Source organism: Lonchura striata, chromosome 5 (assembly GCF_050655825.1).
Source record: "Lonchura striata isolate lonStrDom1 chromosome 5, ASM5065582v1, whole genome shotgun sequence".
Taxonomy (NCBI): Eukaryota; Metazoa; Chordata; class Aves; order Passeriformes; family Estrildidae; genus Lonchura; species Lonchura striata.
Window position 1 is genome coordinate 69,452,314 of NC_140707.1, and position 25,015 is coordinate 69,477,328.

At 39.3% G+C, this 25,015-nt stretch overlaps 1 protein-coding gene across 4 annotated transcripts in view; it reads right to left on the reverse strand.

The window, feature by feature from the left end:
* ARID4A (AT-rich interaction domain 4A) overlaps window positions 1-25,015 on the reverse strand; it is a 47,087-nt gene that overhangs the window by 4,265 nt on the left and 17,807 nt on the right. Inside the window, exons 10-22 of one of the 4 annotated variants that reach the window (XM_021534651.3) lie at window positions 23,786-23,862; window positions 22,173-22,339; window positions 12,560-12,632; window positions 10,180-10,274; window positions 9,762-9,859; window positions 8,200-8,428; window positions 6,308-6,558; window positions 4,803-5,000; window positions 3,617-3,701; window positions 3,331-3,463; window positions 3,082-3,144; window positions 969-2,099; window positions 267-371 (exon numbers count right to left, since the gene is read on the reverse strand). In XM_021534651.3, coding sequence (XP_021390326.1) covers window positions 267-371; window positions 969-2,099; window positions 3,082-3,144; window positions 3,331-3,463; window positions 3,617-3,701; window positions 4,803-5,000; window positions 6,308-6,558; window positions 8,200-8,428; window positions 9,762-9,859; window positions 10,180-10,274; window positions 12,560-12,632; window positions 22,173-22,339; window positions 23,786-23,862 — 2,705 coding nt within the window. Of the gene's footprint in view, window positions 1-266; window positions 372-968; window positions 2,100-3,081; window positions 3,145-3,330; window positions 3,464-3,616; window positions 3,702-4,802; window positions 5,001-6,307; window positions 6,559-8,199; window positions 8,429-9,761; window positions 9,860-10,179; window positions 10,275-12,559; window positions 12,633-19,493; window positions 19,560-20,145; window positions 20,436-22,172; window positions 22,340-23,785; window positions 23,863-25,015 lie in introns of those variants that run through there. The other 3 variants (XM_085580962.1, XM_021534652.3, XM_085580964.1) reach the window with 3 other exon arrangements.

Sequence of the window (25,015 nt, forward strand, 5' to 3'; positions counted from 1 at the left end):
ATAATGGTAAATACATAGTAGCTGCTAATATAAATAATAATTTAGACATTTTTCCAAGTAATATAAAACAGGCAAGAGATTTCTCAGTTACACTACAGAGCTCAGAACTTCTCTCCAGTTAATCACCAATAATCATGATGAATAAAAATGAAAAACCCTGAGAGGGAAGCCCCATCCACTGGAAACTGTAACATGAGAACAGTAGGTTCTTATACATATTTACAGGCCAGGATAACCTTCCCCCTCCTCTCCCTGCAGGAATATACCTGTTCCATTCTTTTCATTTTTGGCTGCAGCACTGGTTCGCTTTGGAGTTCGCTTTTGCTTTTTTGCCAGTGTTCCACTATTGCTGTCACTGGGTCGTTTTTGACCTATGAGAGGAGGGGAAAAAAAATAAAAAATAAAATGTAAGATACCTCAAATACTTCTGCTACTAAAAAGCTCTTTTTATAAGCAACAAAGAAATCTTAAAACCAGACAGGCTGAGTGAGTTGAGGCCCTTCACAGCCTGGAGAAGAGAAAGCTCTGGGAAGAACTTAAGGTCTAAAGGGGCTCCAAAAGAGCTGGAGAGGAACGTGGCACAAGGGCCTGGAGTGACAGGACAAGGGGGGATGGTTTCCCACTGACAGAGGGCAGGGTTAGACGGGGTATTGGGAAGGAATTCTTCCCTGTGAGGGTGCTAGGCCCTGGCACAGGTTGCCCAAGGAAGCTCTGTCTGCCCCATCTCTAGAAGTGCTCCAGGCCAGGCAGGATGGAGCTTGGAGCAACCTGGGATAGTGGAAGGCATCTTTGCTCATGGAAGGAGACTGGAAAAAGATGGGCTTTGAAGTTCCCTCTAACCCAACCCATTCTGTGAATCTATAACCAGCAGATGAAACAGAGCAGCAATTTTTAGCCAAGTGACACCAGTCTCAAGCCACCTTCAGCAACAACCAGAGCAGGGAATGCCTCCTCCAGGAAACACCCACCTTTCTCTCCCGTCTCCCTCTCCTGCCCGGCGATGCTGCAGTTGCTCGACGTGGTGCTGGCTTCAAATCCATTGGCAGACTCGCTCTCACAGAGCCCTTCTTGAGACTCTTCTGCCACACTATCCACCTCGATGGTCATGTCACTCTCACTCTTGATGCTGCGTGACTCGTCCTGGCTGAGGGCCAGAGGAGAGGCCACCGGGAAGCTCGAGGGGACGCTGGGGGCTAAGGCAGAGGGGGCAGAGTTGGAAGCATTGGGGTCTGGCTTTTCTGCTATTGTGTCTTCAGTGCTGCTCTTCTCCTTCTCATCCAAGTCATCCAGGTCTACTTCATGGCACAGCAGGGTTTCAGGACCAATCTGAGGCATTGTGTCATCCTCATCTTTCAAGGGAACGCTCTCGCTGGCTTCGGCCGGGCGTTGGAAGTTGTCACTCCTCAGCTCCGCACCGTGCGGAACCGACTCCGCCACCAGGGATGGCATCTCCTCGTTCTCAGTTCTGAGGGACTCCTCAGCATTCAGCCCTCTACATTCCTCTGCTCCACTACATTCATTGGTCCTCTCTTCAGAGACAATATTTGGCACTTCCATCTCACTCTCTCGCCGATTTCTCTTCTCAGGTGATGCCTGTTCCAAAGTTTTCCTTTTCAAAAGCTTCTTATCTTTTGTGGAGGGCTCTGTTTCACTCTCAGTAGTGCTGGAAATGTCCTTACAGTCCAAGGAAGACACATCTAATCTTTCAGGTTCTGTAAGAGACTCATTTGTAACCTCTTCCTGGCTTCCTGGTGCAATCTTCGCATTCTCCAACGAGGGATCTTTTGTCTTGCTCCTTCTCCCTTTTCCCTTAGGTGATTTTTCAACCTCTCTTTTGATTTCTTCCACTTGATCTGTTTTATTTCCAAAAATTTGAACAATTTGTTCACTTTCCTCAACTTCCAGTTTCAGTGTTTCTAGTGACTGTACTTGAGTCCTGTCGTTTTCCTTCAGCACATGAGAAATCTTTGGGTTTTCCTCATCCAACTTCTCATCACGGAGTTTTTCACTTTTTTCCAGTTCTGAAGTTTCTGGAGAAAATTCTTCATTCAAATTCTTTTCAGATGACTCATCTGCTTCACTGTCAGATGTACCAGAGTCTAAAAAAATTTTAAAAAGAAGCAAACAGCACCCTAAATAATTGCAGCATGACTTTTTATTTGAACCTCACAAAAAACCTGCTTTCAGTAATCTTTGGTGTTAACATTAGTTTACAGTAATAATTTTAAACTTTAAAAATCCTGCATTACTCAACACACTTGCTACAGTTCTTATTTTTACCTAACATTTCTATGAAACTGCAGTAGCGGTGTTGCTGTCAGAGTCCAGAAAGCATCTGGATGATGCTCTTAACTCAGATGATTTAGATGAAGTCTATGATTTCCTACTATTTCCCAAATAAGCCAATACAAATGAATTACATTTTATTGCAGCAAAAAATATCCCATGGATATTGCCTCTCCCATGTGACACTACAAAACCAAAAAACAACACTTCTCCCCTCCATGCAGAGAAAAAAACCAAAAAACCCAACCCAAAAATAAAAATAAAAACCTTCTAAACCCCAATATGGACATTGTATTGTGAAACTCTTGTACAAATGATGCACCACACAGAGAGCAAGCATTAGTACATTACCAGAAGATTATTCAGGGACCTGTACTAAAGGGAGACAGTGATTTCACTCCAGTTCTTGTTTAGAGACTTAGAAACACCAAAGATGTGCTGCCATTTGTGTATAATTAACAGCTCTGCTGGATGATGGAGTATTGAGGTTGAGGACTTAATTAGCACAATAAAGACTATCATCATAGCACTGGATTTGGTCTGTTCAGGACTGAAAGGCTCTGGCTGAAGAACATGAGATGACTTGTACAGTCACTGCTCTTCTGTGAGCAAGCTGTGCTCCTCAGCAGTGTCAGCTCAACTGCTTACTCAACAAAATTTACAAGGAGAAAGGAAAAAAAAAAACAACAAAAAAACCCCAAAAAAGGTAAAAAAAACCAACCAGAAAAACCAAACTTCTTTTCAAAAAGGCACTGAAAAAGCCTCCAAAGCATACACAGGGCTGAGATCACTCACCGTTTGATCCTCTATCAGAATCAAACATTCCTGAGCTACGTCTGGTCTGCCTGCGAGGTGTAGCTAAAATTAAAATCGAAAGGATTAATTTGTACCGAGAGGAGCAGCGCCGAGGCCGAGGCTCGGTGCTGCGGCGGGGCCGGCCCGGCCCCGGGGGCGGAGCGGGAGCTCCGGGCTCACAGCTCACATGCAGCCCCTGGGCTCCCGCGGGGAGCACGGCTGCTCCTGCACCTCTGGAGCCGCATTTACCTTCGCTGCTGGGCGTTTTGGGGAGGCTGCACGACGTGTTGGATGGGAGAGTGGATTTCAGAGGGGGCCGCCCACGCTTGGATTTTTGTTTTTCCTCGTCCTTCTTCTCATCCTTTTCACCATCTTCTTTATTCTGCAGGGGAAACAGTAGATTTCTATTAATTGCTGATTATCAAACCTTTTACTCTATTAAAAAACTAGACTGTGGCCTGATAACTTTTTTTAGAAAAAACAGGGACAGTGCTAGTCAGTAAATACAGTACAACAAACTTATTGAAATTATTACTTTTGTTTTTTTCTTCTGTTTTCTCTTTGGTCCTCCTTTTTCCACTGGCCAGATAATCCGATCAGCTTTCACCCATTCATCATACCTGAAAGGGAATGAAACCATGCTGTTATCACTGCACATAAAAATGTTGTTTCAGTATGAGGAGTAAAAGACTTGAATTAACACAAAATATTTATTAATGGGGTAGGAAAAGGCCAGCACCAGGTTGGATGGGGCTCAGAGCACTCTGGGATAGTGGAAGGTGTCCCTGCCTATGGCAGGAGGGTGGAATGTGATGGACGTTCTTTTCCAACCCAAACCATTCCATGATAGCAGAACATGTATTTACAGCTTATGCAGCATTCTGGCCTTAGAAAGGTGAATGACATTTCCAGTCCATAAAAAACCTTATGGGATGAGGGAATTGGGGTACAAACTTCCCTGTCTCTCGCTGGAACACTCAGGGACTGAGTCAGCTCTAAAGTGTCAGTTATTCCACATCATACACATTAGACAGTTTTCACCATACCATACCTCAGCAGGAAAATGTACCTTTTTTTTAATTATGGCAACAAACTAGATGAGATTCTGAAAAGCACAAACACACTGATGCTCCACAAAATCTCCTGAAGGTATTAATAAGGTAAAGTGAACTTGTAAATATTTGGGGGATATTGCCACACTCAAACTTCATGTTGCCACATAAAGAAATTTGCTCATGGGTTTGAAATACCACAAGTCAGATACCAGAAGTATATAAAGCACTATAAAGACTGGCTGCCAGAAGGAGCATTTTTACAATCCCAGTTAACATTCAATATAAGAATATATTTTACTGCCAAAATTCCAATGCTTGCTACATTAATTGTAAATACCTTCACCTTTATCAATGGCTCCCTTAAAGGAAAGTATGCTAGTGCTAAACTGATAGACACAATAAATATCAGGGATACTCCTGGAAGGGGTGAAGATTACTAAGGCAGATGGACACTTGGAAAAACAGAAGTATAATCTGACATTTCAGTGCAACACCATGAACAGAATTACCAACACTAAAAAGTTAAAAAGTCAGAGCCTGTTATGCTGATAATTCAATATGGAGCCATATCACTGACCAGATCTCACTTTATTTCCTTAAAAACTAATTTTTTTTTTGCAAATAAGCCTTTGAACAAAGAAATGAAAGGCAGTTTGTTATCCTCACCTTACATTCCAACCGTAGTAATGAACTAAATATAAAACCTCTCCATCATCAATTTCTGTGCTTTTAATACTGGCTTCATAAATTTTTTGAGTCTTTCCACGTCCATATTTTACTTTCACTTTGGTTCCAGTCAGGCAGGGTTCTGTGTCCTCCTCATCTTCTTCACCTTCCGATTCCCCTTTGTTCTCAATTTCTTCCCTGCAGTAAAATGTATTTAAAATGCACAAATTAGTAACAATCATATTTTAAAATTTAGAGTAGTCAAGGTAGAAAAAGGCTGCAAAAAGAAATTAATTTCCTGTACCCTGTCCTGTCTCTGAAGCTTGCTCAGAAACAGATTTTTTAAATCAAGAACAGAACTTAGGGAGAATAGGGCTAAGTGCCAAAAATATCCAGAAAGTTTTATTAAAATTTAAACACAATTTATAAAGCATAAAACTACCTCAAAGCTTAAAGATTGTTTTTTAAATTGATATTTTAATAATAAAAAGAGGAATAAAAGTTAACTCATTGTGTATCTCCAAAACAGCATAGGAAGAACTACTTTCTGAAATATTTGATTTTGACATATTATTTATAAAAAAAAGGTACTTTTACAATTGGATTAACATACTACAGTTTATTAACTGCACAGGAGTTTGAACTGCCATCACAGTGATCCTCTCATGACATAAACACCATTTCATTGGAAAAAAACTTCATCACACAAGGGTTCAGCCAGGCTTATAAGTGTCTGCACAGCTCTTTATTAGAGACATCCACCTCTCATTACACCTTTAGCTACTGTTTAAATATTTTACTCAAACATATTTTCAAGAACTACAATCTAACCTATTTTTAGAGATAATTTCTTCCCTATTTAAGGGACAATTTAGCATAATTTAGAAGTTACTCTACAAAAAAGTCAGCATGAAATAAAATACTGAAAAGGACTATGGGTTTGCTTTTAATGAAATAGATTTGTTGGCTTTCAGTGAAAGATCAAAATTATCTTGTGGCAAGCAACTCAGAGGACAAGTAACACCCACACATCTTAAATAAAACTCTTTGATGCTTTGATAATCTGACACACAAAAACAAGGAGATTACAGCTTCACCAGCCACCAGGAAACCCTTAAAAGCACAGGAGAAGAGGGATTTGTCATTTCTGATTCAATGCCCAGGGAAGTGTCCCCAAGCTGTTCCCACCCTGACAGCACCTGGCAGACTCACAGCCTGGTCAGTTTGGTGTCTGGAGGTATTGGTGTGCTAAAACACTAACCCAGCCTTGGCAAGTAAAATGACAGTGAAAAATACAGCCTGGAATCCAGCACAAAAAGATGCTTCCAGAAAGTACAGCAGGCTCTACAAGCTTGAAATAAAATGTTCCCTTCCCTGCCTGTCTGAGTGAGTAAGGCTTCTGATTTTCACACTCCAGGAAGATCAAGTCTGTGTTCTCCTGCCTGGAGAGCAGCTCAATCATGGCACAGAGAAACCCAAAGAAGGTGATACAAGTTAGTGTTTACCTCTCCCTCTGCCTCTCTTCCTCTTCATCTGACTCCTTATCAGAATCCTCCTGTTTTTTAATTTTCTTCTCTTTTTGCTTTGGTGTGCTTTTCTTCCCTAGCGGAGTTTCATTTTCTTTCTTTTCTGCATTCTCAGATGTTTCTTCTACATCTTTGTTTTCTTTGTTACTGTCTTTTAATTTGTCTTGGGTTTTATCCTCTTCACCCTCTTTTTTAGCAGGGGCTGCATCACGGGCAAGTCTTCTTCGTCCCTGGAACAGAAATAAAATCAGTTTAATGACTCCTGTCCTCTGCTTACTTCACAACTTCTCCAAATCCCAGCAAAAAAGTGAGACATGCAACTCCTGTAGAGAAGAAAGGCTGGAGATGACAAGTGCAAAATATTCTAAAATAGTAAAATTAAAGATTTAAGTTTTTATATCTGCTTCATTTGGAATAATGAGGATGAGTTTCTGATTAACTGATGGAGGATTTCAGGGCATTTGTTTTGACCTGTAATGTTTGTTACTCCGATAGAAAGGGTCAGAATGTCTTGTTCACCTACAGCAAAATCATTACTTGAAATGCTTGTATAGGAATATTGAGGGAAGGCATCTTCCCCTCAGCATCTTCAATCCTGACAGTCACCTGTGGACATCAAGGGCAGAAATTTGTCAGCTTTCAAAAAACTCTAAATATCCCATTTTTAAAAGGCACCTTGAGTACTCAAGGCAGTTGCTGCCTGTGACTATCTGCAAGTGATTCTTAAGAGATCTAGCACAGGATTATCATTTGATTTATTAAAAGTCTCTTGATAGGATCATTGCTTTTTAGTCAGAACAAAGAGACAGTTATTAAAAAAGACAAAAAATTCCTACATTTCTTTATCCTTCTTTTGAGCAGTCTCAAAAAGATAAACAAACTCAAAAATAAATGAACAAATTAAGAACAAAGGTAATGTCATGTCAGGAAGTTCACTGAGGCTGACACAGCTTGGAACAACCACTTTCATTTAAACAGAAATATAATATATAATAGAAGTCTCAACCTGTGTTTACACCATGTCCTTTCATCTATTAACCTATAAGGCCATATATTTGCTTGAAAAGCTGCTTTGCAAGAAGGACTTCAACAGAATGACATTTTATTCAAACAGAATCTTTAGAACTTGAACAATTTAAAAACAGTAATTCTTGTCCTTCAGTCGTCATACTCTATTAAAGAACAAAAAAATATTCTTTTAATGTAATTAAATGAGTGCTACAGTCATATTCCAACACCTTTCAAGTACTCTCTGTATTACTCATAGTGTTCAGTATCCTCCAGCTGTTGGGCCACTCATCTGATCTAGGTAGCTACTAATACAACCCTCACCTCTACAGCATTTAAAGACAAATAAAGGCTAAACTTCATTGTTCCTCCCTCTACTTTTGTCTATGTACTCCAATATTTGAGTGTTTCTTCTATTAGAAGAGAAACTGTAGTAAAAACCAACTCAGAGAAATTGGTCTTCCTTTGATTCTTAGATCCATAGCAGGTTTTTGATATTCTTGTTTCTTGCCAGAAGGCTCCAGGTTCCATGTGCCTGTGGAAACCCTCACCCACAACCAAGACTGTCCTGCTGTGTTTCACTGCTCCGATGAGAACAGCTCCAAGCCATCCCTGAACCATAGCACATCCAACTGAGCCTGAGCAAATCCCATGCATGGTGTGAAATATGAAGGCATAATCAAACCTGACTCTGTGTCCAGGTAGAACATAATTAACAGTTAACACTCACAGAACTCAACACTTGTACAAGTGTAGCAATTCCAGTGTGCAGCTGCTCCACAGGGAAAACTCATTATGGAAACTGTTCACTATACAAAGGGGCTTTGTTAAGGACTAAACATAAGCCAGTTCAAACCACTCACCCTTGGGGATCTTAATTCAATTTCTTCTTTCTCACTTTCACTGCTGGAATAATTTTCTTCTGGTTCTTTTTTAACTTCTGTTGGGGGCATTTTTTGTTCCTCTTTCACACTTTCCTCCATTGGTTCCACGTGTTTCTGTGTCTCTTCTACCACTTTTGGTTCATTGTGATGGATGGTCCTAAACTGAATGTTTGCAGAACGGCAGTACTCTTCAAAACCATAAAGGTACCTACAGACATAAGGAAGGTCCCATTTATAGTCCATGGTTTATTTTCCATTTATTGAAGTGCATAAAACCTATTTTCCTGCTCAGTAACTTCAGGAAAATAATAATAAAGAAAAACAAACAAACAACAACAAAAAAAAAACAACCAACCAAATGCAAATAAAAATATAAAAGCTAAGAAGATTTTGAAGTGAAACAAATTCAAGTCAAATGCTGAAAAAGAACACACAGAGGTGCTTCCCACAGATTTAACTTCATCCCTATCCAGTTAAGAATTCATGACAGCAATGCCATGCATGAGCTTGCTCTCTGGAAACTGCCTGTGCACACTCTAATCCAGTTACAGGTGAGAAAGGTATGAATTAGCTTATTCCTCAAAGAATTAATATGCAAGGTACAACACACTATCACTGTCACAACACATTTCTGTGTGTCCAAACAACATCATCATCCCCACTCTAACAGCAACCCAGTACACATTTACCAATTACTCTCTCCAGGATAAACACTCTTCTCTGTAAAATACAGACCTTAAACATGTGCCCAGTTCAAATCCCACTGGAGAGAATCTCAATATTGTCATCTTCATTGACATTAACATGAGTTGAGTCATTAGTCATCCCTATTTCCGAATTTCCTTAGGTTTGAGTCAAGAGAATCTCATTCTTCCCTTTTACTCAAAAAGCCCAATTGTTTGTTGTCAAAATTCCAGAAGGATAAACAATAAAAACAGTTTTTATTTAGAAAATGAGCTTGGAAAATGTCATTCCTGAAAGGTTTCCAATTCAAAAGTTACAACACTGCTAAAAACAAGGATCAGAAAAAAAGGATTTATGCATTTGATCAATGTAAGTAATGATTTTACTATTTATATAACTGTGACATCCACCACAGCAATGCACACAGTTAAGCCTTAGTGACATTATTGTACAAATTCTGCAAAGATGTAAATATACAATCTGAAACATGCCTTTTTTCAGTCAACACCTCTCATTAAGTTAAAGCAACTGGTAAAAAACTCTCCTCAATGTATATGAGATCTAAAGATTAAGAAATGTGTTACTGTAAATTGCCTTAACTGGCAAGACTGAATCTGCCAAAGTTTATTTTATAAATTTCATTAGTGTACTCCAAAGGGCCATCAGCTCAGGAGCAAAGTGAAAGTTTCTTGGTAAAAAAATGAGCAGAATTCTGATGTATTGGAGCAACAGAAACTTCCAGCCCTGACTGCTCCCTCCTTTCTTCCACATCAGCACTGGAAAATGCTCAGAACTGTTCATTAACTCAAGAATATCAAGTGCTGTCTATAACTATCAAAAACCTCTTGAATACTTACTTTCTATAAGCAGTTTTTACGTTGTAGGAAGCAGCTGAGTTCAAAATAGGAATGCCAAGGTCCATATAAATTTGCTTCCATACAGCACCACTTTCAATCTTTGGGGAGGAAAAAAAAAGAAAAAAGGAACTTTATGGGTTTTGTTAAATACTAACATTAAGGAATAATATCTAACAGAGCTGAAAGCCAAAGCCTTTTATAAACATTGAGCAGTATGGGTTGGAAGGGACCTTAAAATCATCCAGTTCCAGCCCCTTGCCATGGGCAGGGACACTTCCCACTATCCCAGGTTGTTCCAGGCCCTGTCCAACCCAGCCTGGGACTGTGCCAGGGTTGGAGTATCCACAGCTTCCCTGGGCAAACATTTATAGATATGAATGAACAGACTTATTTAGTTCAGGGAACATCCAGCACTTACATTATCACACCCACCCTGCTGATAAACCAGCCTAAAAAGTTTGAAGAGGTTAAGGTCCTTGTAGCCCAGAACTGGTGGTTTATTGATAGGAGTACCTGAATAAAACAAAACAGAAACAAGTTATCTCAAAGACAGCATGGTGCCTCTTCCATTCCTTCAGCATATATTTGATTACAAGTATTCTTCTGCATTTTAAAATCTGTATTTAATGGCTTAAGGTATGTTCCCAAGTCAGTAAATTCCAATAACCAGTTAAGGCTTCACCCTGTTTTGAATGCATCATTATCTCTGGGTGGTTTGTCAGCCTCCCAGGTTTATTAACAACCCCCATCCACCTGGCTGCATCCCACTACTCTCATGAGCAGGGAGGACAGCCAGAACTACAGGAAGCTCCAGAGAACACCTGAGGAATGCTGGAATAGAGCAGTGTGTGAAGAGATTAACTAAAAACACCATGGGCTGAAAGGAATGAGGTAGAAGCAGAGATGTTGGATTAGGAATGAGACACTCAGGCAAATTGTCAGAATGTGGAAAAGCACAAGGGCCTGACAGGACATGAATATTTGGGACAGTTCCAGGGAAAAGAAAGAACTCAGATCAGCTGAGTGGCAGTGACACAAAGAATGGTAATTGTGACATAAAGAACAGTAATTATCTGCAGAAGGAGAAACCAAAAGTGACTTAGGGCAAGTGGTTGCATACGCAGACAATAATCCTCCCAGCAAGGAAGAATACCAAACCTCCTCCCTGCTGCTTTGTATCTTCCCTCATCTTCATGCAATTATATTTGGAATCATTAAAATAATTTTATAGGACTTTGGGAATACTGTCATGATTCCATGAATCAAAACATTTATACTGAGAGAAGAGAATGTAGAACAAATCTGCTGGGAATAGAAATCTTGCTATAAGGATGGAGAAGGAAAATAAAAAGCAAACAGGCCCAGGGGAAGTCCCAGTCCTGAAGAAGTTCTGCACATTGCTCAATCCACATACTGACTTAAAGAATATTTCATGGACTGAGTCTTCAAATTCAGCTTACAAATGCTTTCTTCTTCTGACTTCACAAGGTTCTCACATCCCTACCTGTTTTGTAGTCTGTGAGTGTTTAAAAAAGAATGAGAAAGCAAGAAAACAAGGAAGAGGGAAAGGAAAAGTCTGGATTAGCCCAGCAGCAGAATGATTTCTTTTTTCCCCCATGATTTAGCCTTTTATTCCCCTAAGGCAGCTTATTCTGCAGAAACACTGGTTATATACACAGGAGGCCTTCAAAATTATATTGGATGAGCTCCAGAACACTTTGCTATAATACATGCTCAATTTCTAAACCTATGATAAAAATTGGCAGTATTGAACAGCTTTTGAATTGTTCTTTTATGATTCTGTGGTCTTGAAAACACCTTCTTAGAAGGCATACAGACCCTCTTTTACAAAGGCAGCTTGATTTCCCCATTGATTTCAACAACCTCCTCCCCTCAAAAAAAGAAAGGGGCAAATATTCAGACCATGCAAGTACTTCATGTTTTACCCTTAGCTCTGGTCATTTCAAATTCAAATACATCAACATTTGCTGCACTCTATGCTGCTATGGAAATATCATTCAGGTAGCTGCTGTCAAGAGAAAAGAAAAGATAAAAAAGGGAAAAGGGCAGTAGTTACACCTATAATCTATCTCCACACCAAAGCTACTGCAGGATGAAAACAGTGTTTGAAATCCAGGATTGAAATGGTGACCTCATGAGTAAAATTTATCAAACCAATATACTCCTAAAATACAAAAACTCTGCAGGCTTGGATATGTATTTTTTAAATGGAGCATAAAAGCTGCCATTTTTGTGCCAATCTCATCACAACTACAAATTCCTTATGCAACTGCAGCTCTCCCAAGTCAGCAGGTAAATCCTGCTCCCTATGCAGAACACATGCACTTCTGATACAGCTCTGAAGCCAACACTTCAACTATTCTAATTTATTAAGTCTCACTTAATTCTGCAAATACAGATGTTTAAAATACATTATTTTATTGTTCTAGCTACAGGATAAAATAGAATCTTTTGTCTCTTCAGGTATCACTGCTGCATTTGTGCACGAGACTAGAGGATGGCACATCTCTATTCTCAGCTGGCTGGATTTCACCATCCATGGACAGACTCCACAGCTTCCAGCCTGGGATTAACAGCAGCAGAGCTCTCAGCCATGGCTGTCACAAACAGAAATCAAGCAAGGGCTTATTTAACACACGTTGGGAACATAAAAAAGGGTTTGTGAAAGCAAAACAAAACCAAAACACCTCAGGGAGAATCTGAGCTCCCTTTGAGTGCTGTGCCATTAAAGAAGTGGACTGGAGGTAAAAAAAAAAGGCAAGAAAATTCAGTGGTACCTCTGTCTTCCATAAACTTGTAAAGCTGTTGGAGGAAGTTGTCCCTCTCTTCAGGATCAAGCTCTTCCTCAGGCTGTGAAAATAAATGCAGTCATAAATGAAAACAGCAAATATGCAAAGTAACCATTTATTTGTTCAAAAGCCTAAGAGCAAGAACCAAACCCAAACCACTTCCCATTTAGCCCTGAATCCATGTAATGGTGAAATATGCAGAAAACAAAATTTACTCAGGAAGACTGAAGTGGTACCTCAGGAGGAAAAAAAATGCAGGTCAGTTAAAGCATCAGTCCATGACAGAATGAATGAGTACCCCTCAAAATGAAAACACTAATACACGTAGCATACCTGCCTAACACAGAAGGGGTCTGGTATTTACAAGACTGAAAGAATTCACAGAAATTCCAGGGTTTTTTTTTTTTTTGGTTAGGTTCTGTTTGTTTGGGACTTTTTTGTTCAATTAATTTTCCTTATGCCAGCTTTAGCTCAGGTTGCAGAACAATTCCTTCTCCAACAGTACCTGTTGGAGATGCTCCAGACAGTATTTGTTTTGTAATTAAGCTCAATGCTTGATTTCAGCTTATATTTGGAAAAACCTTTAAAGCCACTTCTATAATTTATTACTATAAATTCCTTAGTTTCACCTTTACAACTTAAAGCCTCAAAGAGTTAAACACTATGAAATTTATGGCAAGTAATCCACAGTGTGAAACAAAGATATTCCTTTTATTACAGTGATAATTATTTAAATAAAGTAAATATATTAGGGGGGGGAGGGTGGAAGTGGCAGACAGAGGAAATAATGTCTACATATCTTTATGGAATTTTGAGATTCTAGCAGAGACCAAAAAAAACCCAAAAAAACCCCAAAAAAACAACAACAACAACAAAACTATTTTCCCTGCAATGCTTTCTGCATGCCACTCTTCCTGCCAGCCTGGCAGTTTGCACAAGGCAGGCTGCAGCTGTCTTGAAGGAAAGACGTACAGTACGTGTCAAAAAATCTTATCATTACATTATTAAAAATAACAGGAAAGTGACAAGCAGCTCCAGAAGGAAACCAGAACAACAATTTAGATTTCAGTCATCTCTGCATTCTGTAAACTTTAAGCTTCCAGGCAAGGAGATAGGCAGGGAAATGGGGATGTACATGCTAGTGCCTTGCTAACCACCAAGCAATCTGCCCAGCATCAGAATGAATCCCACCCTGCTTGCTTCACTGAATTCTGAGCTTCTAAACCCAGCTACAATCAGGCAGAGACAATATCTGTGTCTTACTTCACTAATTTTTCTTCTGAATAACTGGAGGAAATTAAATGTGTAATCACAACACTGTACAGCATCAGTTACCATTTGCTCAGCACATCACAGGGATTATATAAGGAGAAACAGTTATCTATAGAATTAGCATGCTCTTCCAGGTTATCGAGTGAAGTATTGCTATAGAAACCACAGCTTTTTTCTCTCCATTCAGACTGCAAAATAACTTGAAGATCGAGAAATTTCTACCATCTACTGTAATGTTTACTGGCTGAAGGCAATATAGCTCAAACTGTGCAAACTAAATACATCTAATAACAGTAAACATCCAGAAATACTTCTGAATAGTTGAATTAAAGCCATTTCTTCTGTGTGGGCACAAAGCCAACCCAGAACTGTGGGTCAGAACAGCAGAAATGCACGTTAAAACAGCAATATTGCAGCTAGATTTTAGCCCTTCCACTGAGACCACATACTTTCAGCTGAAGAAAAGGAAAAAGATGGAAAGTGTTATAGGCTGGGGGCATAAAACCTAGCTGCAATAATCAGCTGTGTGAGACATCCCAAAGTCTGCCCCTGCTTCTCTCTGTTGATGGTGTGTGAGACCCTTGACAGAGGGAGTCTGAACTGTGCCTGGTACTGATGCCAGAACAGGCACCAAATCCTTCTGAGAAGTCACTTGAGTAAGCCCTGAGTGACTGCCACCACAAAATACATCTTAGATCAGCTGTTCTTTTGCTTCTGGCCAAATTGAGAAAGACCAACTCTTCCTGGATATGCTTACTGCAACATGAGGATAAGATGTCATTTTTCTTACCAGGGTTATCTGTTTGGAACTGGACATTAAAGAATTCCATAGAATGTCTGCTGTTCTGAGAAAGTTTAACTTATATATATCAGCTATCATAAAATTATAGAATGGGTTGGGGTGGAATGAACCTTAAAGACCATCTAGTCCCAACCCCCCTGGCATGGAGGTTCATCTCTGCTGTTGTAAATCTGCACCAAAATCATGGAAACACCTGAGAAATGTTGATGCCTCAACCTGTGATGACCATCAGAGAGCAAATGGAAAGCTGAAATTCCCAGCACTGCTTTCCAGCAGGAACCAGGATGACAGTGCAGCTCTCCAAAACTCACAACTACTATCCAGACATTGGTGCCCATTTTAGACTGGGCACAAAGCAAGTTCACAGTGATAATTGTTTAAAGCCAGATACTGAAGAGAGTTCTGTCTCTCCATTTCATTTTTTCTTATACAGATGTTGCAAAAAGGGGGAGAGTGTAGCCAAAGGTAAGTCCAAGTGAGAGGCAAAACAACATGAAATTTTTAAGCAGCAAGAGTTCCAAATTGAGACCTTTCTGCTGTTCATCCAATACCCAAAGCTAAATGCAACATGAGAAAGATTTTTCATTTCAGGATGAGAGGCTGAATTTCATTTAAATGAAAATAAATAAAAATCTCTAAGATGCCCCTTTTCTAATTTAAAGATTGAAATTTTATGGGTTTGAGATTTTTTCCCCTCCTTTCTGACAAGCAGGCCACATCTGTTAGGGAACACTGGAAGCAGTAAAACAATAAAATTGACCATGAACATTATCTTTTTATCTTTGTATAATGGAGATGTTCTGTTCTCAGCTCCATTTCTTATGGTTTTCCAAACAACATTAACAGCATTCATATATTTTCTAAAACTATCTGGGGTAAGTACCAGCAACATGAAGTGCACAGAAATGTGTAGAACACTTATAATTGGTTTTGCCTCATTTGGTTTTAGGCCACCCTAATTCACCATGAGCTTTGCCTCTGTCCTTAGCATGATTTTGAACAAGAATGTGGCTCTGTTATACTGACTCATCATTTACTCTACAGAAAGATGTTAAAGCTTCTGTGGGTGCCAACCTTTAGAGCTGAGTGGGAGCACAAAGGATGAAATAGTTTCTTCTACAAAAGAAAGAATGAATTTCTACCTAGAAGCACGTACACCCTGAACTTAGGCAATCCGAGGTGGAGCTACCAGGGACAGATCTCTCTTTTATGTTATAAATAGACTGACAAGACCATAAATGCTTCTGTGAAAGAAATGCAGGTGAAGAGGAAGAGCAGCATACAGATTTGGAGTTCAGAGGAAGAGATGATCAAGACAAGCTGCCAGAATTACAGTTAATGTAATTTTGTTGCTTCACAGTACTTCAATGAGATTTCATCACTTGCGCATTTGCTTTCTAACGCCAAGCTTGAAAACTAATTAAGGAAATGACAAGAATTAAACTGATTGCAACAAGTTAACAGCCTTAAAACACGTGGAGATGAGAATGATCTTAAAATGTTAATTTGTACCAACAAGAAACCAGAAATTCCACAAACCAACAATGACTCACTCCAGAGCTGTGCCTCAGTTTGCAACTTCTTTTGGAGTGACATTCTGAGAATGCCTCTGCATAAAACTGTGAGCAAGAAAGTCTTTAAAGAACATTTGTGCATGGCATGATGCAGGCTGTGCTTCACAGTAGCCAGAACTCCTACAAATGCACACACATGCATGAGAAGGAGGATTAGTTAATCAATGTTTAACTATTTTTAAAGGCTATTCTGTGCGTTACACATCACAGCTGCTTAGGGGATTTCATATATATAAATCACAGAATCTTAGAATGGTTTGGATTGGAAGGGATCTAAAAAAAACATCTTGGGCAGGAACATCTTCCACTATCCCAGGTTGCTCCAAGCCTCATCCAACCTGGCCTTGGACAGTCCCAGGGATTCAAGGGCAGCCACAGCTTCTCTGGGTACCCTGTGCCAGGGCCTCAACATCCTCACAGGAAATAATTTTTTCTTAGTATCTAATAAACCACTTCTTTCTGGATATCACCCTTCATTAACTTTGAAATTACTGTTTTCCTGTATTGAACTTTAACAGTCAGCTATTTCAATGTTATTTTAAAATATAAATAGGTTGCAACAGACATGGCAATTTGGGTATGATTTTATGTGATCTCCCACAGTTACTTAGAGCAAAGCCTACACAGGGAACAAGAATTGTTTTGAAGCAAAATGTAAATAATTTAATAGTTGACTACTGATGATTTGAAGGAATTTCAAGCCTCCTAAAACACATCATGGATTTCTCATCCTTCCTTTATGGACTTAATGCTAATAAAATATATAGAAATAAATTATCATGAGAACTGATATCTTGCTTATTTGCAGAACAGGAACGCTAGAAAATGCCTCTAGCATCTTCCCTTTTCAACAATGTAAAGCAACTGTGACTGATTTTTTTTTATGCCATTGTGACGCAAGAACCTTAGAAGGTTAAATGAATGCACCCCATTAAACATGCTACACATACATCCTCCAGGTGACTGTCAGAAACAAGCCTTGAAGAAAATCCCTCTCAGCAAACACCTGGAGGTGCCACAACTCTTCCCTCAATGAGCCATGGAGAGCAGCTAGCTGGAATTTTTTTTCTGAAGAAATTCCTTGCCTTTACTCGGGACTTCAGTGAATGTATCTGTTGAGAATGTGGACTGAGAAGGTATTTGAAATAACTGCACATTAAGATCTTCATTCTAATGGAATCAGAACGGCTTGCAGGGAGACAGAGCCAAATCCAAATATTGCTTACACATACCCTTGTAAAACAGGGAGTATTTCAATCCTTAAGCTTGAGAAACAAATGTGATGGATCACAGCGGATTCCACAGCTTCTCCTACCAGCACATTTACCTGTCTGGAATCCTTTGCTTCACTACTTTATGTTTAGATTAGATTCTTCTTCCCTGAAAGAACAACTCCAAGACAAGCAAATACAGTAGTAGTTTTTATTCAAAACCTGTTTTGAATAAAAATCAGGTAATGCTCAATTAATCCAAAAGCTTTTGTTCCTAGGTGGACATACCGGAGTTAAGATTTTCTCCTTCCTTTTAGCTGCAGTGCATAGACTGCCAAATGTACCCTCCAAATACAGTTGACTATCTTACTCTGACATGTTGAAAACTGGGTAAGGAGCAGAAGCAATATCCAGATTTTTATCTAGATTGAAATTAATTGAATGATTCTTTTAATGTTAAATAAATAAAGACTTTTTTTATAATACCTCTGGATTTTCTTCACTTTTTATGAAAAGTGTTATTAAAATCTTAATTGCTAATGGAAGATAAGCCTGAGTTGCACCACATATCACCAAAATTCCAGCAATCAGAACATGCTGAGTAGCTCTGTGTAATGCAATCCCTGTTAGAGTCCATGACAAGCAATTTCCACATTGTCCTCCTTCCCAGTCAACTCTGGACCACACAAGTCACTCACCACGGGTGAGGAGGAGGAGCACCAAACCAACCCCATGTTTGTTCCCTCTCCTTAGCTTACAAAAGCCATGTCAAGCCTGGAAACCTGGTGGTACCAACTTCTACCACCTCTTAAAGATGTCATAAAAGGCAACACACTTAGAAAGATAGTTTCTGTCAAAATAAAGCTGCAGATTTTTAAGCCAGCTACTGGAAAAATGGCAGGTTCTAATGTCAACAGCTACAGCAGATCTCTCTGCTCCATTATCATTATAAAAGATCCTACTTCAGAAAAATAGGATTCTTTCCATTCCAGAATTAAGACTTTTCTGGCTGACTTTATCCTGTGACTATATATTAAGTAGGTCTGTGTCCATTTGATTATTTAATAATGGCCTATCATGGCTGGGCAGCAGCTGGACAGGCCTGTCAGCAAAGCTGCTGTGCAAACCAAAAGATGGGAATGGGGGGAAATAGAAAGGTATTTTTAATAATCTCACTCCCATCTCTAATAATATAACCACTTATAGTTCTAAAACAAAAAGCCCACTGAGAATATTCTGAGAGAGGATGGACAGAAGCAATTTGTAACCTTGATTAATAAAAGGAAGCACTCTATAAAATGTAAAATTTCAGTAATTCAACATCTGTATTCAAATACAGGCAAAAAAAACCCCCAATCACTCACTTGTCAATTCTCTCTGCAGCTAGTATTACTGCCTTTCTCAGGGAAAAAAAATAGAAATTCCTTAAATTCCCTAAATGTTCTCTGTTGCAATATCTAGCATGACCCACAATTAAAAATATGTATTTTAACAGCTGAACCAGAAATTTGACATAATGGGCCATCATATCAGTTCTGCTCTGACATTATCTATAAAGATTCATATCTACCCTATGCTACACAGCTTCAGCATGAAGATGCTCACCTTACATTCCTACTTGTCAACTGGAAATAATGGATTCCACAGCTTCTATCAGCACATCCACCTGTCTGGAATCCTTTGCTTCACTATTTTACATTAACATCCTTCTTTAAAAATAATCTCTATTTCTTTTACAGGAATGCCTTTTTAAATTTTTTTTTTTAAATCACCAAGCTTCCCCCTCCCCCTTCTTTGTTTGAAACACACAGCATTTTATGCAATAGGCATGAAAAATTATAATAAAAATGGATACTAGAAAACTAGTATAGCAATCCTTGATTTCCAATGACTGATACTCTGAAATTTTAATCAATGTTAATACAGACTGAGCAATACAGCTTGCAACAGTTCACACCCTGCAAAATGTGGCCTATTCAGTCTTTTTCACTGCAAACAGAAGGGAAAAACCCAGAGGAATTTACATTTCTGCACACATTTATCTCATATTTATCTTATCATACCATTATTCTTGCACAGACATCTACTCCATTTTCCAAAACACTGATAGCCGAGCATAAATTTTCCACCTAAAAAGAGATTTTTATTGTCTTTTTTTTTATTTTTACCTAGAAAGATCTCCCCTGGCTGCAAGCTCCACCAGACAGTTCCCAGATCAGAAACCCAAGTCAAACCCCCCATCCCCAACCACCAAGCTCACATCACAGATTCAAGCACACGATCCTTACCTAGCAGCTGCATTCTTTCAAACGTAAAATGGTTTTACTTCCTCTCTATCTAATCTGCCCACTGCCTGGACATATTTTCAGCCTGACTTCCAAATATTCGCTCGCGTTCGCTCTCTCTCCCCGCGCGGCGGCCGCGGTTAACCGGCATTACTTACATTCTCTTCCGCACGGAAAAAAAAAAAAATTAAAAAAAAAAAAAGAACTAATCAAACGAAGTAGTAAGGCTAAGGAGAACGCGAGGCATGAGATGAAAGGCAGAGAAGGGCCAGCCCATCTCCGAGCCCCCGGCAGCCCCGGCTCCCGCGGCCGCTCCCCGCGCCTGCGCCGCGCCCGCTCCCGGTTGCCCTGGGAACGCCGAGGCCGCCGAGCGCCATCGGCCATTCCGTGTGGGAAGGGAAGGGAAGGGGAAAGGGAAGCGGCCTTTGACCTTCCTGCCGGCACACGGGCAGCACCGGGCCTTTGCGGTTCGTGTTTTCGGGGTGTATTGTGAGAATGGCGCGCTGGGGAAACAAAAATCCCGCAGTGCCTCCTCTCCCCGCCCCCCACCTCCGCCCATGCTTGCAAATCCAACAGCCAGGTTACAAGCAGGGAGCAAAACAGAAGAGAATTCTGTAAGGAGATCTGATGACATGAAGAAACTGGCTGACTTCGTGGAAAAGGAACCACTTTAAACACAAAACTGTTATTATGGGAATCGTGGAATCACATTCCATGATCTGGGTTGGAAGGGACCTTAAAGATCATCCAGGTCTAACTCCTGCATGGCATCATTCTGTGGGGGGGATGACAGCAGCAGAGGTGTTTGAGAAAGGAGAGAAAATCATCCAGATTCTCCTGAAAGCCAGCTTTGCCATCAAGAAGAGCAAAGTTAAGAAACCTGCTTGAGAGATCCAGTTCCTGGGAGTGAAGTAGCAAAATGGATAGCGTCAGACACCTTCCACCAGATCAAGTTCCTCCAAGCCCTGTCCAACCTGGCCTGGAACAATTCCAGGGATGGAGCAGCCACAGCTTCTCTGGGCAACCTGTGCCAGGGCCTCGCCACCCTCACAGCCAAGAATTTCTTCCTCATGTCTACCCTAAATCTCTCTTTCGGTTTAAAGCCTGTCCTATCACTCATGCCCTAGTCCAAAGTCCCTCTTCTCCAGCTCTGCCCTGGAAGGGGCTCTCGAGCCTCTCACAGTGAGGCACCCTGCAGTGTGCACCCGCAGCTCCCCCAGCCTGGCTCCGCAGGTCTCTGCTGTGCTCAGACCCCGGAGCAGCACCCAGAGCTCCGGTGGGGTCTCAAGAGCAGAGCAAAGGGGAGAATCCCCTTGCTGAGGCAGCCCAGAACACGTTTGGCTTTCCCAGCCACGAGCTGGCTCATATCCAGCCTTTTATCCATGAGAACCCCCAAGCCCTTCTCCACAGGGCTGCTCTCCATGAATTCCTCTCCCAGTCTGGACAAGCCACAGCACGTTAGACAGAAAGTCCATCCACCACATCATTCTATGATTCCCAACCTAACAGGCACCAAGGTCTGTCCTGCACTGCTCCTAAGGAGCATTTATTGCCCTGTGAATCAGCTCATAGTTTCAGTCAACATCCTGCTTTTGTTTGAAATTTTTGTGTCTTTTTTTTCTGAAATCACACTACTGTTTTCCAAAACGACTTACTTTTATATAACCTACGTACACGAGTTCTACAGTACTTTATTAATGCTATAAAATGGTTAATTATTTTTATAAAGTTTTTAAGGTTATTTAATTAAAAATTATAATTACATTATTTTTATTTTTAGTTTAATAGTTAGTTATTTGAAGTCCACAATGTGGACTTTTTTTGTTTAATTATAAAATATTATTTAAATTTCTGAAGAATAAAATGAAGAAAAAGGATTTGGTTTTGTTTTAAAATTTTTATTTCTATATATTACTATATTTTAAAACTTTAAGGTTTTTTGTGATATTACAATGTTTTATTTCAATTATATACTCCTAATTTTAGTGTTATTAATTAATTTTGGAAGCTTTCTCTGCGCCTTCAGGTCAAATGTAGTGTTCTCTTGAGGGTTTGTGTTTTTTAGTATAGAATGTTAAAAATTCTTAATATCTAGAGCTCTAACATATACAAAAAAAAATACAGAAGGAAATTACATAAGAAAAATTCAAAAATACTGTGTTTAAGGTGGAATTACTACTATTAGGGTCCACAGAAGTTTTTTTGGTTTTGCATTTTCTTTTGACCCAGAACGTTTCACTCTGCCTGGAACTGAGTTTCTGAGATGGGTAACTGGAGGCAACCAACCACTGCTCACAAATCCCAATAGAAACAACTGTAGCAGAGAGAAAATGAGCAGAACTGAAAAAACACTGAAGTAAGCCAAGTTTGAGAATAGTACATTGGAAAGTGAAGGATTTTCAGGCAAGCAAGTAATTAAATTATCCCTGAAAAATGACTGAAATTGTCCAGACTCACCGCTACTTCTTCTGTTTTCTCTTCTCTTTTTTGTTCCTCTTCATCAGTTTCTGCAGCAGCTCCATCCTCCTCATCACTGCTGGAGGACTCCAGGATTTCACTGATGTCCATTTTCCAGTTCCGAGGAACACCCCTGGTGCTGAGAAACGTGGTTGCCTCCTGTAGCCCTACAGAGGAAAGGGCCCTGGCTTTACCTCATCTGCAGCATTCACAGTCAAAAAGCATTTTTTATTCCTTTTTCACCTTGTTGTAAATCACAACACCAACTCAAATGCAATGAATCCATCACAGATCAAACATCGTGGCTTACTTCGCTCTTTCCAAAATACCACAGTTTAGATTTAAAAAAAAAAAAAAAAAAAAAAAAAAAGGAAAAAGAGCGCTGCCCGAAGAGATTTGACATTAATGTTTGGAACAGAGGGAAAACGTGTTAGTGAGCAAAGGATGGGACAGGCACAAGTTACATCTGTAAAATGGAAATACCTCAAATTCTTTTCCTTTTAGAGGTGCGCCAAGGGTGGAAAACAACAAAGCAAAACAAACCCAGATAACCCCAAAATCTGCCCCTTAGTCACAATAAAAGACTTTAATAAAGGAGCCAGAAAAACATCCAGAAGAAGAACATACTGCAATGAACTGTTCAGTGTTATCAGAGAAGGAAAGGCACCAGTTTTAACACTGCTGACAGAAAAACCTCCAGACATTGATCTCAATTCTCTTGGTTTTTTGGTTTTTTTTTTAAACCATAAACCTTTAGTATCTTTGGTTCCAAAATATTCCCTTACAGCAAGGAATGTCACAACCCAATTATGTTCTGCACAGGAAACAAGTCCCTTTCTTCAATTTACCTCGAACTTGGCATCTGCTATTTTTTTTGGCTGTTCTAAAGTTCATGTACTGTGAAACAGCTATTAAGAACAAAGTAGGAGAGAAATCACATAATATTAGACAAATCAATCAAAACCACCTCAACCTTTCATTTGAAGCATTTTCAATCTTGACTTGCTAAGGAGCTGCTGCACACCTTTACTCAAACCAGATACTGTTGTTGTTGAGTGGGGATTTCTTTGTTGCTGGGTGGCATTTTTTATCATAATTTTTAACAAATCCAATCAAAACATTTCTCCTTAACACATTTCATGTTTTCATGGATTGTGGTATTCCATGTCATCCATCCAATTCTGTAATTATATTTTTAAATTAAGTATTAATCACAGCTGTTGTTGTTATGACATTTACACCCTGGTGTCTAAGTATCTTTAAAGTAAACAGTGTTTTGAGCAATAGCACAAAATTTTAGCATTAGGAGAGGTAACTATATATATTCCATTGCTCACTGACACTTCAAGTAGACTTAACTGAAAATATTGTATTCATTTTCCACAAATTCGGACTGGATCATAATAATGAAATAAAAATCAAATAAAGAAGATTTCTACTAGACACAGCTATATTCAAAGTTCCTCTAATTTCTCCCATTTAAAATTGTTTACAAAATATCCAAGAGCACTTATCAGAAAACAACAGGTGATTTATTATTTATCAGCAAATATTAAAAGAACCTTTGTATGAAATTACTTCTTTTAAGCACCCTAGAATTTATTCTAAATTACCTTTTTTAGGAGAGGACTCTAATTTTGGTAAGTTTTGAAGATCTAGTTCCTTAATGTCTTTTCTTGCTATTGAGTAACTGTAAAAGAATAAGGTTTTGTGATTACATCACAGAAAAGCAAGCATTTGACTTAGAAAAACAGCAATTTCTAAAATTTTCAAGTTATTATTCACTTGCAAGGTCCTTGCTAACAACTAACTGTCTAAGGCACTTGTTAATGTATGGTCCAAATTCCAGAGTAAGTTACCCAGGGTAAGTTCCCAACCTTTGACATCCAGGCATTAAAGCATTCTTAAGTAATTAAGAAAATTTTGTAAATGTCCTTTAATTGCTTAACCTCCACTAATTTGAAAAGGTTAAACATGCAGGCAAAAAAATATTCCTGAACTGAAAATATGTACAAGAATCAACAGCTGCTCTCCAAAACAAGGATCTAGCTAAGAGCACAGAAGCAAGTCCTCTCTTTTCAAAATGCCTTTTTACTAGCAAAGAACAACAGTGAAGCCAATTCACAGATTTGCATTGATAGACAGTTGATTTTAATTTTTAAATTACAAAAGTGCTCTCATAGCAAAACATATGGAGTTTGTTCTGCTCCAAAGTCATACTGGATATTCAGCCACTGAGTTACAAGAGAAATCCTAACCAAAATGCAGGGAGAGCCTTACAAGTGAGTTAGTCTAACACAGTTTTTTCCTTCTTTCATTATTTCAGAAAATCTGGAGTAAAACTTCACAAATCAGAGGCTGCTATTTTCTCAAGTTACAGCTATTAGGCTATGGGGAGGGGAAAAAAAGAATCAGACACAGCAGATCTAAATCTTTTACCAGTAACATTCAACCTTCAGTACAGAGCCAGGCTTATCCAGAAGGCTGATGACATATCCTCATGAAGAGGCCAAAATGAACCAAGTCTTCAGTGTACTTGAAATACACTTCAGTAATCAACTGAAATAATCTACTGAAAATCATGGCTATCAAAAACTGTTCACTTTGAAAGAAAGAGGGTGACAGGTGGCCTTTGGCAAGGAAGTTTTTTATTACAATGTGTTATCACAGATGCAATGCAATAACAATGAAGAGAAATAAAGGGGAGCAGCCTTTAAAAAAAAAACCCAAAAGCAGTCTTCATGCTTTTAGGAATACATTACTCATTATGTAAGACATACATCTCTATCTCTCTCTCCTCCTCCCTTTTGGAGTGGAGGATGGACTAACAGGATTTTTCTTTC